This window comes from Melospiza georgiana, chromosome 12 (genome assembly GCF_028018845.1).
Source record: "Melospiza georgiana isolate bMelGeo1 chromosome 12, bMelGeo1.pri, whole genome shotgun sequence".
Taxonomy (NCBI): Eukaryota; Metazoa; Chordata; class Aves; order Passeriformes; family Passerellidae; genus Melospiza; species Melospiza georgiana.
In genome coordinates, this window is record NC_080441.1 from 7,431,437 (window position 1) to 7,447,468 (window position 16,032).

At 46.8% G+C, this 16,032-nt stretch overlaps 1 protein-coding gene across 1 annotated transcript in view; it reads left to right on the forward strand.

Moving 5' to 3' along the window:
• HS6ST2 (heparan sulfate 6-O-sulfotransferase 2) overlaps positions 1-14,399 on the forward strand; it is a 125,519-nt gene extending 111,120 nt beyond the window's left edge. The window contains exon 2 of the mRNA XM_058032596.1: positions 11,582-14,399. Coding sequence (XP_057888579.1) covers positions 11,582-12,284 — 703 coding nt within the window. The 3' untranslated portion in view covers positions 12,285-14,399. The remainder of the gene's footprint in view (positions 1-11,581) is intronic.
• Positions 14,400-16,032: the final 1,633 nt, after the last annotated feature.

The window sequence follows — 16,032 nt, forward strand, 5'->3', positions numbered from 1 at the left end:
GGGTTGTGGTGTTTCAGATGGGTAGGGGAGATGCAGTAGAGACAGAACTTAAAGCTGATGATTGGTGAACTGTAAATTTGAGCTGGAAAATGTGGCTGTACTGTAAAATTCAGGACACCATCTGTTTCATTGCTTACTTGCAGTAACATTTGTACTTGATAATTAAAATGTCACACACATTTTTAGCCAGAATAATCCATGGAGGAGTAGAACTGTGTCTTCTGAAAATCTTTCAAAGAGCTACAGATAGGAACTAAACTGTTTTGAACCATTCTTGCTGCTGATAGGAGTGTTTTGCTTCTTGTCTTTTTTGTTTGTCTGTTTGTTTGTTTTCTTTTATATTTTGAGGACAAGGTTGGGGGAGTGGCAGATCCTTTTGGAAGGAGCTGTGATCTTAGTGAATAACCCTACATGTCATGTGGTTTATTTTGCTTTAGGTTTATCATACCAGGTTTATCATGTCCCTTCTGGCAGAAGCAGGTTATCTTTGGCTTCAGCTGAAATCAGCTTGGTTTTAAGGGTTTCTCAGCTATCCTACACAAGGCTTCCCTCCAGCTGAGGGTTCCATGTGCTGCCTGCTTGTTTGGCTGTGGATGGTGAGGGCTGGCAGCTCAGGGCTCAAGAGCTGCAGTGAGAAGCTGCTCAGTGAAAGGTCAGATCTGACCCAAGCTTGTGATACCCTCACAGTGACCCAGCCAGAGTAAAGGATGGAGCAAGTAGCACTGTTCACGGGCAGTGGAATTGGGTGCCCTCTGCAGTGCCAGTCCTTCAGCTGGCACAGAGGGGAGCTGGACTGCTCTCCCAGGTTGTTGCCTCTCTGTGGTGGCCTCAGTTCAGCTGCCGCTTTGGCTGGAGTTTGTTTCATGGCACTGAAAAGATGGAAGAATTGAATTTGCTTTTGACTGTCTGCAAGTAGGGTTTTTAATGTCTTAATGCTACAAATTAATTAAAAATATAGGGAGCATCTGAAATCCAGAAAAATGCTACAATTTAATTTAAAATATAGGTAGCATCTGAAATGCAGAAAAATGCAATGTGTCCGAGCTGATGTCAGTCCTGAATGTGCTGTCACTGATTGCCAGGAAAGCATCTGATGAGGTTTTGCCAGCTCAGTCTCCAGTTTCCAGGCACACCACGAGTTTGGACTGTGTGGATAGTCCTTTCTAAGCAAAACACAATGGACTCATCCCTGGGTTTGTTCAGGGTTGCTTTCTAAGGGCATTGTCCTCACTGATTCAGACTGAGTAAGACATACTTAGATATACTTTTTCTAAATGTTTGGGGTGGAACTAGCAGGGGGAAAGAAGACGTTCTGCACATCTTGTAATGTTTTCTTAGTCTTGCTTGCCTAGCTGATGTAAAACCCCTCCCAGCTGAGTTTTGGCACAACAAATGCATCCATGGAGTTTTACTAGAAATGCACTCTGCTCTTCCATGAAAATTTTAAATCCAGTTATGTCAACTGTGTGTGAACACAAGTTTTAAAATCCTGGTCTGCTGGGAGCCATTTGGAGCTCAGAGTGTTACAGTGCATCAGAGTGTGCCATCAGTAACAAGTCAGGATTAAAGATGAAGTCTGCAAAGAAACCACAGCCAGTACCTCAGAAACATTTCCCTGCCAGCCAGGTGCTTTCAGGGCTGTCTCCCATCTTAAATCAAACATCCCAGCATCCATGCAGACCTTGTACGTCACAGCTCAAGATGTATCCTTGCAGGATGAGGTCCTGTGTTTCTGCCAGGAGACTGTATTGTAGTGTGTGAGGCAGGGCTTAAAATATTCTAATTGTCTGCTATGAAATTGCAGTTTTGTTCCCTGGAGTAGAAAAGTGAGTTTAAATCATTAATACCACAAGTCTCAGTGATGATTACGGAAATGTTTGCAAGTGACTTAATCAGTATAGTTTGTCTGAGTGGCCCATTTTAATATTATTGCACTGATTAAGTTTTCTTAGCTAATATGTGTTTCATTTCCAATTCAATTAAATGAGAATCCCCTTCCATTACATGATATTACAGTAGTGCCCTAGTGGGGCAGGAGCACACTTGGTATTTTCAATTGATACAGATTTCTTCATTATGCAGTCTCATGGTGCTCAATGGAATCAATGAGAGCTGAAATTAAAACTGTAGAAGTTGCAGCTGTAAATACACTGTCCCTTCCTCTACCCTCTTTTGGCAGCAGGCTGAGAATTTCATTAGTATCAGTTCATTAATTACATTGCAAAGATGTTTTCAATAGATGCTTGCTTTTGACAAAATTTTAGAAAGACTGGGAAGGATTTTCCCTGGATTTCTGTATGAGCAATAGTCATGATAAGCAAAGTGTAAGTTGCACTAATGTGCCTTTTTCATGTGCTATATATCCTCAGTTTAGTTTTTAAAAGCACTTTTGTATAACCTATCGTGGGATGTATTAACTGGGGTAGGGGAGATTATCTGCAAATGGCTTGTGAAGGAATTACGTTCTTTCGTGTGAGCCAAACCTCCTCCTTTTATGTATTATTGAAGAGAATTGATCGAGCTCTGATATAGTAAAAAATGATTTTATAAATACCTCTCTGGAGTTAATTTCCCATTGTGGGAGATGCAGAGCTGTTGGGGCTGATTGTGTGATCTTTTCCTTGAGAGCTCCAAGGTTTCTCCAGCACCCAGGCAGGGATGTTCAATGGCAGCTACTCTCATGTGCAGAGGAGCTGGGAGGAGCTGCAAATTCAAATTATGAATTTGCAGTGAGTGCTTAGGATGCAGGATAAATCACAACTTCTGAATACACATTGGTGTGTTCATAAAGAAGACAAGTGTGCGTGCCAAGCTGAGACTGGAGCTCTGCACACCCATTTCCTCCTGGATCGTGTTAGCCGCAGAACTGGCAAATGAAGCACACAGGGTTCAGTGATCTCCTGCTTCCTGTGGGTGGCTGGTGGCTGGCAGGACGAGTGTCCACATCCCCTTAGGGACCTTGGGCAGGTTCACTGTGACAGCCCCTATCTCATTTCTCTGTTGTTGTGCAGCTCCATGCAGCCACGTGTCAGCTCATGCCCTCTGCTTGCACACACAGCCTGTCTAAAACACTGGTTTTATTCAATTATTATAAGTATTTTAATCTGGTCAGAGAGAATGTGGCTTTGTGCATTTAAGACATAGCTAAAATATATATGGATATAAGGGTAAAGCTTTTTTATTGCTAAATATATGCTTTTTATAAACAAGAAGTTGGATTTTTTTTTTAGAATATAATAAATATTTTAGCATAGTTATTCTGGCTCCATAAGTGCAATGAAAATGTTAGCCTTGGCATATCAATCGCACTTTACAGATGACTGTAATTTCCTGAATGTCAAAACTCCAAATTTCTCTACTAAGCAAACTTTTCAGTGGCAAAATAGATTGCCTCCATAATATATCACTGTGTGCAAGAAAAAATGAAATCTTTATGTACTGTATTATGAATCAATGAGGCATTAAGATTCTTGGAAGGGTGAGTGGACTCTGGAAAATGAAAAACTGCCACTATTCCATCTCTGTAAACCGCTGCTTATGGAGTGCAGGCTTTGCAAACCTCGATCTTTGCCACTGCAGAAATATCAGTTACACGTTGAGACTAATTCCTGCAGCAGCATTTAAATGGGGTAAATACTGTTGTAAAGATCTGATTTATAGCAGCATCCTGTGGTTATTCAGCAGCTCTGTTGCAGTGGCCTCCTTTTTGCTTTAGGATATCTGCCATGCTTTTTAATGAATCCGTAGCAGCTCTGTGATTGGGGCCATGCTGTACCACTGCTGGGAGATGTGTGTGGTGTGGCTCCAGGAGCTCCAGGGGACAGGGACAGCTCCTCACACCAGGATAGGAAGGTGCTCCTGGCACTCTGTGGGTGCCAGAGCTCAGTGTTTCAAAAGACATCGCTCATACCTTAGAAAACCTGAGTTTTCTTAGTGTGCATTAAGAGCAAAATTCAGCTCTGCCTCTGTTTATTAAGGGATAATCACCCTAAGCAAGGAAGGCGCTTTCCAAAGCCAAGGCCTTGCTGCTGAGACCTCACAAATCCAGTGTCACCTGTGCTCAGGTTGTCATCCAGCACGATGGAGGCATGGCACACACTGATCTTCCTGTGACCTTCTCTCTCCTTTCCTTGTGTTTTACCTCCCATGTTTTACCTCCACACCACTGCTGCCTCCATCCTGATGCCTCTGTCATATAACCAAGCTCATGAGGTGGGAAGCTTTACTGCTCTAGATGGGCTGTGATGGAAGCTGGGTGTTTCCAGAGGGCAGCTCAGTCCTTTTTCCAGCAGGTCAGGTGGCTGGGATGGCTCTGGGCCCCATTGCCACCCTTTCCCATGCCAGACTCCATCCAGGGTGGAGGCAGAGAGTGGGAATGGCACCAGCAACTGAGTCACTCTTCTGTTTGCGGAGTCTAAAAACAGAAACTTGCTTCTCTTTTCATGCACTGCTGAAAAAAAAAAGTAATTTAAAAGGTCACTATTCTTGCTGAATTGGTTGTGAGCAGGGGTGTCCTGCAGAGATCTTAATAATACAGGCAATTATGAAATTAATACCACTCTGGCAGTCTGCAGGGCTGCTCTCCCCTCTGCAGGCAACACTGTGGACAATTATTTTGTGCGTGAGGGTAGTTGGGAGCATGTGTGTGTGTGAGGCTGCATATTTTTTACTTATTTAAAGCCTTATTTTCATTATCTTTGTTTGCATATGCCATGCCTGCACATATATGAATGTGTACCTTGACCTGCTAAATCGCTGCCTTCCTCTGTGCCTGAAATGCCTTTTTCCTGCAGATCTTTCATTTTTGGTAATTTCACGGGCAATGATGGGCTGATGTAATTGCTGTTCTTGAAAAATCCAGCTCCTTTTTATGGGTTTCTCTGGCACTTCTCCCCTGCTGCCGTTGCTGTGGGTAGGCTGCTGGCTTCCTACCCCCACCATTAGTGTTTCTAGACAAAACATCTCTGTGATTCATTGGGTGCTGATAGAAGTGAAAACATAATGATTACTTAGAGGAAATGTAAATTTGCATTTGCTAACAGCTTTAATTCACAGTCCTGAAATACTTATCTCCTTTCCTTCCAGGCCCTTTTTCAGAGCTAATGCGTTATTTGCTTCTGCCACCCTGAGACCCAGAGTAAAGGAATATAGTCTGGGTAGTCTGCAGAGGGAAGGGGTGTGTGTTCCTCCTTCTCTCCCTCCCCATAATCTTTATCCATCACTTCTTTCATGAAAAAGGGATTTGTTCATCTAGATTTTACTGTACTTTGAATTTTGGATGAGGTGGACCTGGAAGCTTGGTTTCATTTAAATGCCTGAATATAGAGAGGTCTCGTAGGAACAAGTATAGCCAGCCCAGGGTGCAGCTGGGCCTGAGCTGCCCTGAGGTCTTTGGGGAGAGGAGAGAAGGGGATCAGTCCTGTTCCAATACCCCTGCTCCATGGTCACCTCCTTGCATGAGCTGTGACAGTGCCAGGGGAAGCCCTGGCATGGGCAGCCAGGCTGCAGATCCACATCCAGGGCATGGAGGCAGCCATGGAACAGTGGGCACGAGATCTTCTCCCTGCAGCTCAGGGGAACTCGACAGCCCCCCGTGCTCCTCTCCCACTCTGAGATGGGGTTTGTTGCTGCTCTCTGTGGGGCTGGGAGGCCTTGGAGCAGAGCAGCACTGTGGGGAGCCCATGGGCCATGAATGCATCTCCACTGCTGCCTTTGCCATCCACATCGCTGCTGGGAAGCATCTGGAACCAGTCTAGAGTGGATGCAAACATTTGATTCCAGCACTGCCCAGTAAACTTGCCAAATATTTTGGCCTCATCTCTGTGAGTTGTGCTGCAGGAGCAGCTCTTGGCAGGGAAGAGGTGTTCTCATTTTGGGGGGAGGTTCCAAGCAGGGATGGTTGAGGCAGGAGAGGCTCTCACAGGATGCTCACCCCTGTCCTTCTGGTTGTGTCTCTAGGTGACAGAGTTTGTTAAGAACCAGGATGAGTCACAGTATCAAATGAACACTTTGCCTCTCTCTGAGGGATCTCCAAACAGATGCCTGACTCCAACAAATTAGGCAGCAGTGGTATTTCTCTTGGAGGAACAATTTGTAGTATTAGCAAATCAAATTCTCAGTGGGCCACTCTTGATGGGAATTAACCTCAACTTCTGGGAGCGAGGCACTCAGCGCCCGGCATGGCGTAATTGAGTTTGACTTCTCAGAGAGATGTGGTGGCCATGATTGATGGGCTGGAGACCCTCTGCCAGAGATTAAATCCATCAGCAGCTTTGGAGCCCACGGGGAGGGTTCCTCAGAGCACAACAAGGAATGTGAGACTCACACCCATCGCGTTCCTGACCTTCCATCATGGTCTGTCACTTTGCTGTCAAAATAATCCTGAGCAGAGTCAAATAATCCTGAGCAGGGACGTTTTCCAGGTGGTGTGGGATGAGGGAGAAGTGCAGGACATGCCTGTGACAGAGTTTCTCAGTTTCCCCACAGCTGCTGGGAGCAGTGGAGGAGAAGGAGATGGGATCTCAGATCTGTGCCACAGTGTAGGAGCATCTTCCTGTGGTCAGATGAGCTGAGACAAGCTGCCATCTCAAAAAAACCCTAAATTGCTCAGCTTTTAAAAGAATGAGTATGTGGCTACTCTTTTATAAGCAACTCTCTAGATTTTTATTCAGCAGCATGAGCAGTTTGTGTGGAGGGGGGGAGGACATGGATGTCCTTGTGCTGCTTGCTGGCTCTGGTGATTGTGCATTGTTTCTGGTGCTGAAGTGCCAACCCTATGATTATTTTTCTTTTTCCAGTAGCTCCATTCTTAATCCTTTGCACCATATGCAGAATCTCTGTTGCAGGGTTTTAGTTTGTTTTATTTGCATTTCTGCTGGCACAAATCTGGTTTATCCCTTTGCCCCTGCACCTTCAGAGTGAACTTTTCTTTCAAAATATCCACCTCCACCTGGAGCAAAACTTGGTTTCACACTGGCCCATTAATGTACTACAAAGTCCATGAACTGGGGAAAAAAAAAACCCTACGGATTTGGAAACTTAACAAATTTCCTTGCCTCCCCCATCTCCACTCAAAGAGATGGAGGCACTTGTATAAAATTGCCTCCCATTCACTGCACAAGCCCCTGTCTGTGACTCCAAACGTCCTAGCCAGGCTTGCCATCTGGCTGAGCTTGACCTAGATACAAATGGGTGTGTTTGAGCCAGTTTAAAGCTTGGCTTTACTTTTGCACGGTGAATGGGACTGCCCCAGTACTTTCCCTGGAAATCATAGCTGTGCTTCCTCAGCCCTGTGCTGAAGCTGTGTTTTCCTGCCTTAGTTTGCCCCTGGGAACAGCCTGTGGGGGAGATGGGGATGATTCTGGGGCTGCAGTGCTCCCTGTGCAAAGGCTGCAGGTTTCTCACCCTCAGTAACCTGCAAAGCCCTTCTTGCTGCAGCCTCATTTCTCAGCAGAAATGGGAAAAGGTCACTCAGACCCTCACCTACTAATCCACTAATGGATGTAATGGTGAGTGCATGTTCAGCTTTCAGCTCCCGTCTCCCATCCTTACCTCATAGTTCCATCAAGCCAGGCTCAGGTTTCCAGGCTGAAGCCATGGCAGCTGCCAGCATCTGACCTCTAGCCTCCCTCGACCTCAGCAGGCCATTAAACAGTGGGGCAGCGGGGTTGGGCTGAGATGTGCTCTGACTTTGGGAGATTCTGACCCATTTTGGTGCATAATTAGAGTTCCCTGCCCCTCACCTCTTTAGTTCTGCACACAATGAGCCCCCTGAGCACTGTGGTGTGAGTACCTGCATATCCCTTCTCTGGTAGCTTCTCCAGACTCTGAAATCTCTGGCTTTACTCAGTGTTGTCATCCCTTGGGGTTTCACAGTTCCTTACTTGAAAATCAATATTTTTTCTTTTTTTTTTTTTTTTTTATTTTGCAATTCAAAATTTGATGCAAGGATTCTTTAAAAAACAGATTAGGTTGAAAAAAAAGGGAATCTGATTCTGCCCCTGTGTTTGGCAGAGGTGGGGAAAGGACTGGCAGGAATGGACACTGTGACCACAGGATTATCCTTCAAAGCAAACAGGTGCAGCATGGGGAGCAAACTCAACATTGTGGGACTGTTCGGTCCCCGTGTTCCTCAAGGAACAGCACTGCTCAGGGAGAGACCAGAAGCAAGTCCCTGCTTTGTGAGTTGCCCTTGAGCTCCCTCTCTCTGCTTTGTGGCCCCCCAGGTGCATCAGAAAAGCCACGTTCTGGTGAGTGCAGCTCTGAGTTGGGAGGGATGATTCACAGCAGTTGGAGCTCTACCTGCAAACGTGTTGTTTTGGGCTCTGAAGCACATGCTTCAAGGAGCAGGCAGGAGCTCAGCACTCCCTTGGTAAGGCAGCAGAAAGAACAAGCTGTTACCTACAGAGCTAAAAATAATTGCAATGCTTTAAGTCTTCCTCAGTTGCAGCAGAATGATGCTCAAAGTGCTGATGGCCGAATTCATCTCTGGCACAGCTCTGAGTTGAGGATGCATTAACGCTTTTGTGACTTTCTGAAGCTCAGTTCAGATGAACACAGAGCAGCACAGCTGCTTTCCTGGAGCTGCCATGATTCCTAACTCAGAGGAGAGGCTTGGGGCAAAAGCTGATGTTCCCAAAAGGGGCAGTGCATCTTTTGGTAACATTTTAATAGGCTGGAGAGAAATGCATAAACTGCTGAGATTGGCCCAGCAACTGACAAAGCATCTCTCCCTAAGACATGTCTTCTCATTTTCTGAAAGCAGGATTCATCTGGGAAATAACAAGGTGGAATAAGTAACAGCTGTGAGCCTGTTCCAGCCAGCTGTGCTTAGGCCAGGGAGGATAAGGGCCCTGCCTGGGCCATCCCGTGAGTGTCCCTGCCTGGCATCCTGAGCTCAGGCTGCTGGAGTGGCGCAGACAGCTCCATGCTCACTGCAGAGTCCAGTGAGCCCCTTTGCTCAGCCTCATCCCCCCAGTGTCCCTGGACTGCAGCATTTCCCTGGCAGGCACAGATGGAGGTACCTGCCCAGGTGAGGCAGCCCAGGCTGACAGGGCTCTGTTACAGCACAGCCTCTTCCCTCAGCCTGAGTTTTTATTCATTCTTTTGTTTTTACAACAGCAGCCAAGGGAGATGCTTTGTCACCGCCTGTGACCAAGGAGCACGAAGGGAGAGTGGCTGAAGAGTTTGGGCTGTAATAAAACGCTCACTGCATCGATCTTGGCTCAGGATTTGTTTCCCTTCTTGCATTGACTCCCCATCGATTTCTGTGATGACCTTAGAGCACACAGTCTGCTTGGCCTTCTCCTCCAGCTGGTAGCTGGATTCTCAAACATATATGTTTGTGAAACATATATGTTCTCAAACATATATGTCTGTGCCTGCACCCTTCTCCCCTGAGCTGAGCTGCTCATGGCCCAGCTCCTGCAAGGGGCTCTGGGGCAAGCAGGGCTTTGCTTTTGTCCCCACGGTCATCAGAGGTTTGTTGCTGTAGTTAATGTAGAGGTTAGTGCTGTATGGTTGGGTCATTATTTCAGTGCAGTGTCCCAGTAAACTAGATCCAAGGCTCAGGAGTCCTGGCAGAAGGTAAACAAAGTGCTTAGGTTTATCCCAGAGATGTTCCATTTCCCCTGCTGGGGATCCTGACAAGGCTGGGTTGCTGCTGCATCAGAGGAGCCTGAGGCAGAAGCATTGTCAGGGACAGCTCTGGTTGAGGTGGTGCTCATGGAAAGCCCTTCCTCTTTGCCAGGCTGGGTTCTCCAAAGCTACCAGAGACCTGCTGAGATAAGACAGAGCAAAACTCTCCCCATCTCTGCAAGGGACAGTGTGGGGTTAGCAGCTGCCACTCACTCATGAAAGTGAGCTTTATTCTTGCTCGCTCTTACCCCCAGCTCTCACAGTGAAATCACTGAATGGCACCTCTGTGGATAAGGACCTTCCTGGGGGTTGTGGTGGGGACTTTTGCTCCTTTTGCCTGTGTGAATCTGTGGCCAAATCCCTCTGAGCAGAGGGGTGGTGCTGATTGTGGTGTCCCAGCTCCAAGTGTTGAATGCTGTTTTTTCCAGCCACTGATTCTGTTCTGGGCTCATTGGTTTTATTTGGCTTTGCACATTTATTGTACTTTCTACTTACTTAATTATTCATGAGTGTGGATGCTCTAAATAGGAAGAGGAATGGTGATTCTCTAGGTTTCCTTTCCCTGTGCAGTTGGATCCTTTTTGTGCTTGTGATTCACATTTTAGTCCGTTCAAAGATGATTTTCTGTAAAACATTGACATCTAGTGGCTTTTCTGCCAAAGGAAACAACAGGGAATGAAAGTTTGACTTCAAGGTGACCAGTCACAATGTCACTTGAGAAAGCAAATTAATGTCCTTCTCCTCCTTGCACAGCACCAAGGACATGGCAGTCACACCCCAGGGGCTCAGGGCTCCTGGGCACACACTCCTTGGTGTCCTCCTCCTGGAGGAGTGGCCTTCCCTGCAGCACAATTTGCTTACTGAGCTACTTTAATTCCATTTGCTTAAGCAGATGGCTGATATCCTGATGGTGTTCCTCCAGCATCATCCAGGTGAGGCCATGGTCATGTTAGTGGAGGTTCAAAGAGCTGTGTCCATCCTCAGGCTGTGATGGTGGATACCATGGTGTTTGATGGTGGATATTAATGTGCAGCCCAGAGTGAGCTCTGGGTGAGTTCTGTGGTTGAACTTGCAGCTTTTCCAGCTGGTGGCCTGTTGGATTCCCAGTGGCCAGGTGACCCCCACGTGTGCTGCAATCCTGTTGCTTCAAACCAAAGCCAGAACCTCTCTTGAAAAATGTTTTCTCTTACAAAATGCTGTAATGTATCCTTCAATTTCTTTTTAGTCACTTAGCTCTCCTCTCTCATCATTTCAGTCCTGTATCAGATGAAGGCAGTAGAGTAAAACAGGATTTTATATGGGCTTTGCCAAAGTACTTGTTAGAGTGGAAGTGGTTTGGGGCTTCTGGGCTCACCCCATTGATCTGCAAAAGAAAAGGTCCTGTAAGAAATACCTTCCTCAGAAGTGTTATGCTGCTCTGGGGCTCGTGCAGCTGAGACCCACAACTGCTCATCAGGAGCACAGCACAGGCAGCTCTTTGCTGTCTGTGGAAGCCTGTCAGTGCAGCTCTGTGGTACAAGGAAATTAAAAGAGCCAGGGCTACCTGTGTCCTGCTTGGATCATGGCTTACATCTTGGGAGATACTTCAAGTATTCTCCCAAGGTCTGGGGCAACCATCAGTTGTAGCACCAGCAGGAGGGTGTTACCACAGGGACAACCCAGCACAGAGGGGAGTCTTGGGTTCCCTTGGCCTCTGTAGAGACACCACCAGGTAACAGCGACGGCTCTGTGTGTGTGCAGGTAGATGCAGCCCCTCACGCTTCCCCCAGGGATTTATTGAGCCGTCCTTCACCCCGTGGAGGTGAACTCACAGAGGAGCCTGTGCAGCAGGGCTGCTGAAAGCCTCTTAAGTGCCTCTGCCTGTTTGTATCGATTGTGAGCGTTAATGCGCTCTGTGCTGGAGACACACGGGACTGAACGCTCTGTTTTCCTCTCCCCTTGGCAGGAATTTCTACTACATCACCATCCTGCGTGACCCCGTGTCCCGGTACCTGAGCGAGTGGCGCCACGTGCAGCGCGGGGCCACATGGAAGGCGTCCCTGCACGTCTGCGACGGCCGCTCCCCCACCACCGAGGAGCTGCCCAGCTGCTACAGCGGGGACGACTGGTCGGGCTGCTCCCTGCAGGAGTTCATGGACTGCCCCTACAACCTGGCCAACAACCGCCAGGTGCGCATGCTCTCCGACCTCAGCCTGGTGGGCTGCTACAACCTGTCGGTGATGCCCGAGGAGCAGAGGAATAAGGTTCTGCTGGACAGTGCCAAGGAGAACCTGAAGCGCATGGCCTTCTTCGGCCTGACCGAGTTCCAGCGCAAGACTCAGTATCTCTTTGAGAAGACTTTCAACATGAACTTCATCTCGCCGTTCACGCAGTACAACAGCACAAGGGCCTCCAGCGTGGAGATAGACAAGCAGACTCAGCAGCGCATCGAGGCCCTCAATTTTTTAGACATGGAATTGTACGATTATGCAAAAGACCTGTTCCTGCAGCGGTACCAGTACATGCGGCAGAAGGAGCACCAGGAGGCGCGGCGGAAACGCCAGGAGCAGCGCAAGATCCTGCGGGCCAAGCAGGCGCACCTGAGGGAGCAGGGCGAGAACAGCTCCAGCACTGACTACACGGGGAACGTGGAGCGCTGGCGGCGATAGTGGGGCGCACCTGCCGGGCGGAAAACGAGCAGAGCCCGAGCCAGCCTGCAAACCCAGTGATGCTTCTCGAGGGTCTGAAGCAAAAAGAGGTCAAAATGTTGCCTTTGCAGTTGCCTTTGCAGTAAATGTTGTACTGTACGTGGAACACTTAATCTTAGCGTGTAATTAAATTGTCCTTTTTAGGTTTGTTGGGTTATTTATGAAATACGGGAGCCGTCTCGGCTCATCGGAAATGTTTGCTTGGACATTCATTTAAAAGAAGTGAAAGGAAAAAAAAAATCCTTAAATTAGTTATGAGTACAAAATGGGATGCTGGAAAATGTTTATGATGCTCGGCTGAAATCTATCTGGGAAGCAAACTCATTTCCTAATAACGAGCATTTAGCATACTCTCACAATACAGTATATGAACAAATCCTTTTCCTTTGATTTTATCTTAATTTTATTTTAATAATGTGTTTTCAAGGGCACCAACTGCTTATGATATTTACCAAGTTAATGAGTGAACGATGAAGGGAACAGTAAAGGTCTAGAAAAATTATCGACTAGTTTTATGTATCATATTGGCTTTTAAAATGAATAGAAGTAATTTCTCTAGCTATATAAATATTTAAAATTTTAAACTTTTTCTACCTACTGCTGTTTAGAGTTTTAAGCTTGGTCTATCTCATGTTAAAAAAAAAGAAAAAAAAATACATGCATACTTTTCTGAACTCAATGCCAACGTTATAAGACACTGTTTCCAGAATTTTTCAGGGCAGTATGATTTTAACCATTCTGGAAAAGTTACAGCACATTCTCATGTTTGTTTCATAAAGCCTTCTCCAAGTTATAATCCTGTGACAGTGTCTCATTTTAAGTCTTTCTTACCCATTAGAATACATAATGCTGAATTTATCATTCCTTAATAATTGGTGGTATAAACTAGATGAAATTATGTTGCTGATATTTGTGTAGTGTCTTTAAAAAGTCATAAAACTCTCTAATCCCAGCAATATTATAAAGAGAATTGCTCAATGGAAGTAGATTTACACTTGAATTAGGATTTACTTCCAGTAAATCTTTGCTACACCAGATAAGAACAGGGCTTTTTTTTTTTCCTATGCTCTTGAGCCCTTCATAGCGATGACGGATGAGGACTGGGAAATGAGGGAAGCCAGTTTTTCCATAGCCATAGTTAGAGGGGGAGAGGGAGGTGTGGTGCATGGGGGGCACAGTTTGCTCCCCAGCAGGCTCTGCTGGGCTCAGGGTCAGAGCTGGAGCGGGATCCCGCAGCCCTCCAGCCTCCCCCAGGCCCACGGGACAGCAAACGTGGTGTGAGGGGCTCCTACAAATCTCTATGCAAAAAAAAAAAATACAAACCTCTGCAAGGCTTGGGCCAGACTTTCAGCAAGCTGAGCACATTTGTCCTGCAGTGCTGCCGGGCCTGGCACTGAGCTGGGAGGGCCCTCTGGACACGATGCTCGCGAGGCTCACTTGCACTGTTGCCTTTCACCTGTAAGACTCTATACACCAGGAGGGCAGGGGGGGAGGAAATGAGGCAGAAGGCTTTAAAAACATCTTAGGGCTCCATGCCTAAGTTACCTGGAAGTGGTTGTACATCTGATGATGTGTGGCTGCCTGGGGGCAGCAACCCTGCCAGGGGCAAGGGGAGAGCAAAGCAGCAGCAAACCAATACCCTGCATTAGCAGCTTTGAGAAGAGAATAACTTCATGTACAGCAATTTTTTTTTTAAATGAGAACTGCAGTTGCCAATATGATGTCTCAGTTGTATTTTGGTTTTCATGGGGGAAAATAATTTGCTCTTGAAACTGAAAGGCACTGCTGTAAACAGGACTTAACTGTGGGCAAGCTGGAGGCCTGTTGCAGGAGGTGCATCTTGTTTTTATGCTGTGGTGTGCATGGTTTACAGAGACTAGTTGCATTTTCTTTGTGTATACTGTTTATTGTATATAGGGGATGTACGAATATAAGGATACCATTTTGTCATAACCATATCAAACTCTACTGATTTCCACTGTAGACGCTGTCTTATTGTGTAGATTTACAGGCCAATCCACTGACTTTGATTGTGTCATTTAACAATAGAACTGATAAATAAAATTTAACTACAGACTTCTGATTTTCATGTGATTATTTCTTTCTCTGACGATGTGCTGAGAGCTGCACAGTTGAGAATGGATGGTAATTCCAACATGGGTGAAATAGCAGTTGATAGCAAGGATGTGAATTTGAAGTCATAGCTTTTCTGAATTGTATTTAAACTACAGCTTTCAAGGGCAAAACCACTGGGATGTTTTCTGGTTCAGGAGTTACTGCAGAGGTTTCAACTTATGAGCAGCCCTCAGAAAAACAAGCTGTGGTTTCTGGTGATTTTAAATAGGATTGTTAGTGGTCTGAAGCATTAAGGAGTTCTTTCTCTTCTGTGTACATATATGTGTGTGTATGTATATGATTTATTTTTATCCTTTATGAGATGCCCACCCTCTATGTTGACTCTGGAGGATGCTTCCTATCCACTGACTTCCAGTGCATCCCACTGTATCCCTTCTGGGGACACACAAAAAATTGACAGGGACACTTTGCACCGTCCCAGGTTGCTCCAAGCCCTGTCCAACCTGGCCTTGGACACTTCCAGGCATCCACAGCTTCTCAGAGCAACCTGTTCCAGGGCCTCACCACCCTCAGAGGGAGGAATTTCTTCCTGATATCTTAGGTATATCTTCTGTCTTTCAGTTTAAAGCCATTCCTCCTTGTCCTATCCCCCCATGCCCTTGTCAAGGCTCCCTGTTCAGCTCTCTTGGAGCCCCTTTAGGCACTGGAAGGGGTTCTGAGATCTCCCCAGAGCCTTCTCCAGGCTCTGGGTACCCCCAGCTCTCGTAGCCTGTCTCCAGAGCTGAGGTTCTCCAGCCCTCTGAGCATCTTCTTGGCCAGAGATGCCACACAAAGACACTTTCTGACAGTTTGGATGGAGGCATTTTTTCTTGGTGTCTATAAAAGGCCCACAAGTTTGCCAGGCTTGCAGCAGGACAGTTGTCATGAAGGTGTGCACGGGAGACTTTGCCTTGATCTGCTGGAACTCTCCTGTGAGGACAGAGCTGCCCTTCTCCTGTGAGTACCTGCAGGGGCATCCTACCTCTGTGAGGCTTTCTGAGCCCTGGGAGCAGGGGTGGAGGGGCCTGCCAGCAGATCTGCATTGACTGGCTTTATTTAACAGACAGGTCTGTTAGTGCACTGAGAGGGTGCTACAGGAGCTGCTGATGGGATGGAGGTCGTGTGAGAGGCCTCCCTGCAGCTAAAAATGCACCCAGCAGTGAAATCTGGCATTAAACCAATTGGGGTTGCCTTTTGAGGGGAGTCATTTGACAGCTGAGAAAACTCTTACTGCAGGAGGTGAAGGATGAGGGAGTGGGGGATGTTTGGGCAGACAAACTTCAGAAGGTGAGGAGCTGCAGCAGTGGGTCAAGAAGCTCTCAAAGCCTCTGGTGAGTTTTGAAAAGCCTGGAGACACATTAAGAAAATTCTTTAGAGCACTGAGATGCCTCTTAAGTTTCCAGGGATGGAAAGGGATGTCAGCACCTCTGGCACTGCCAGCACCACCTGGGCCAGTCGGGGTGGAGCCCAGGGCTGTGAGGAGATGGTGATGGGCACTGCTAAAATTCATGTTAAAGAGAAAGTCTTGGTTCCTTTTGCCCTCCAAAAACTTGGGATGTTGGTAACTGTGAGACCTGTGTGGCCTTGCAAAGGG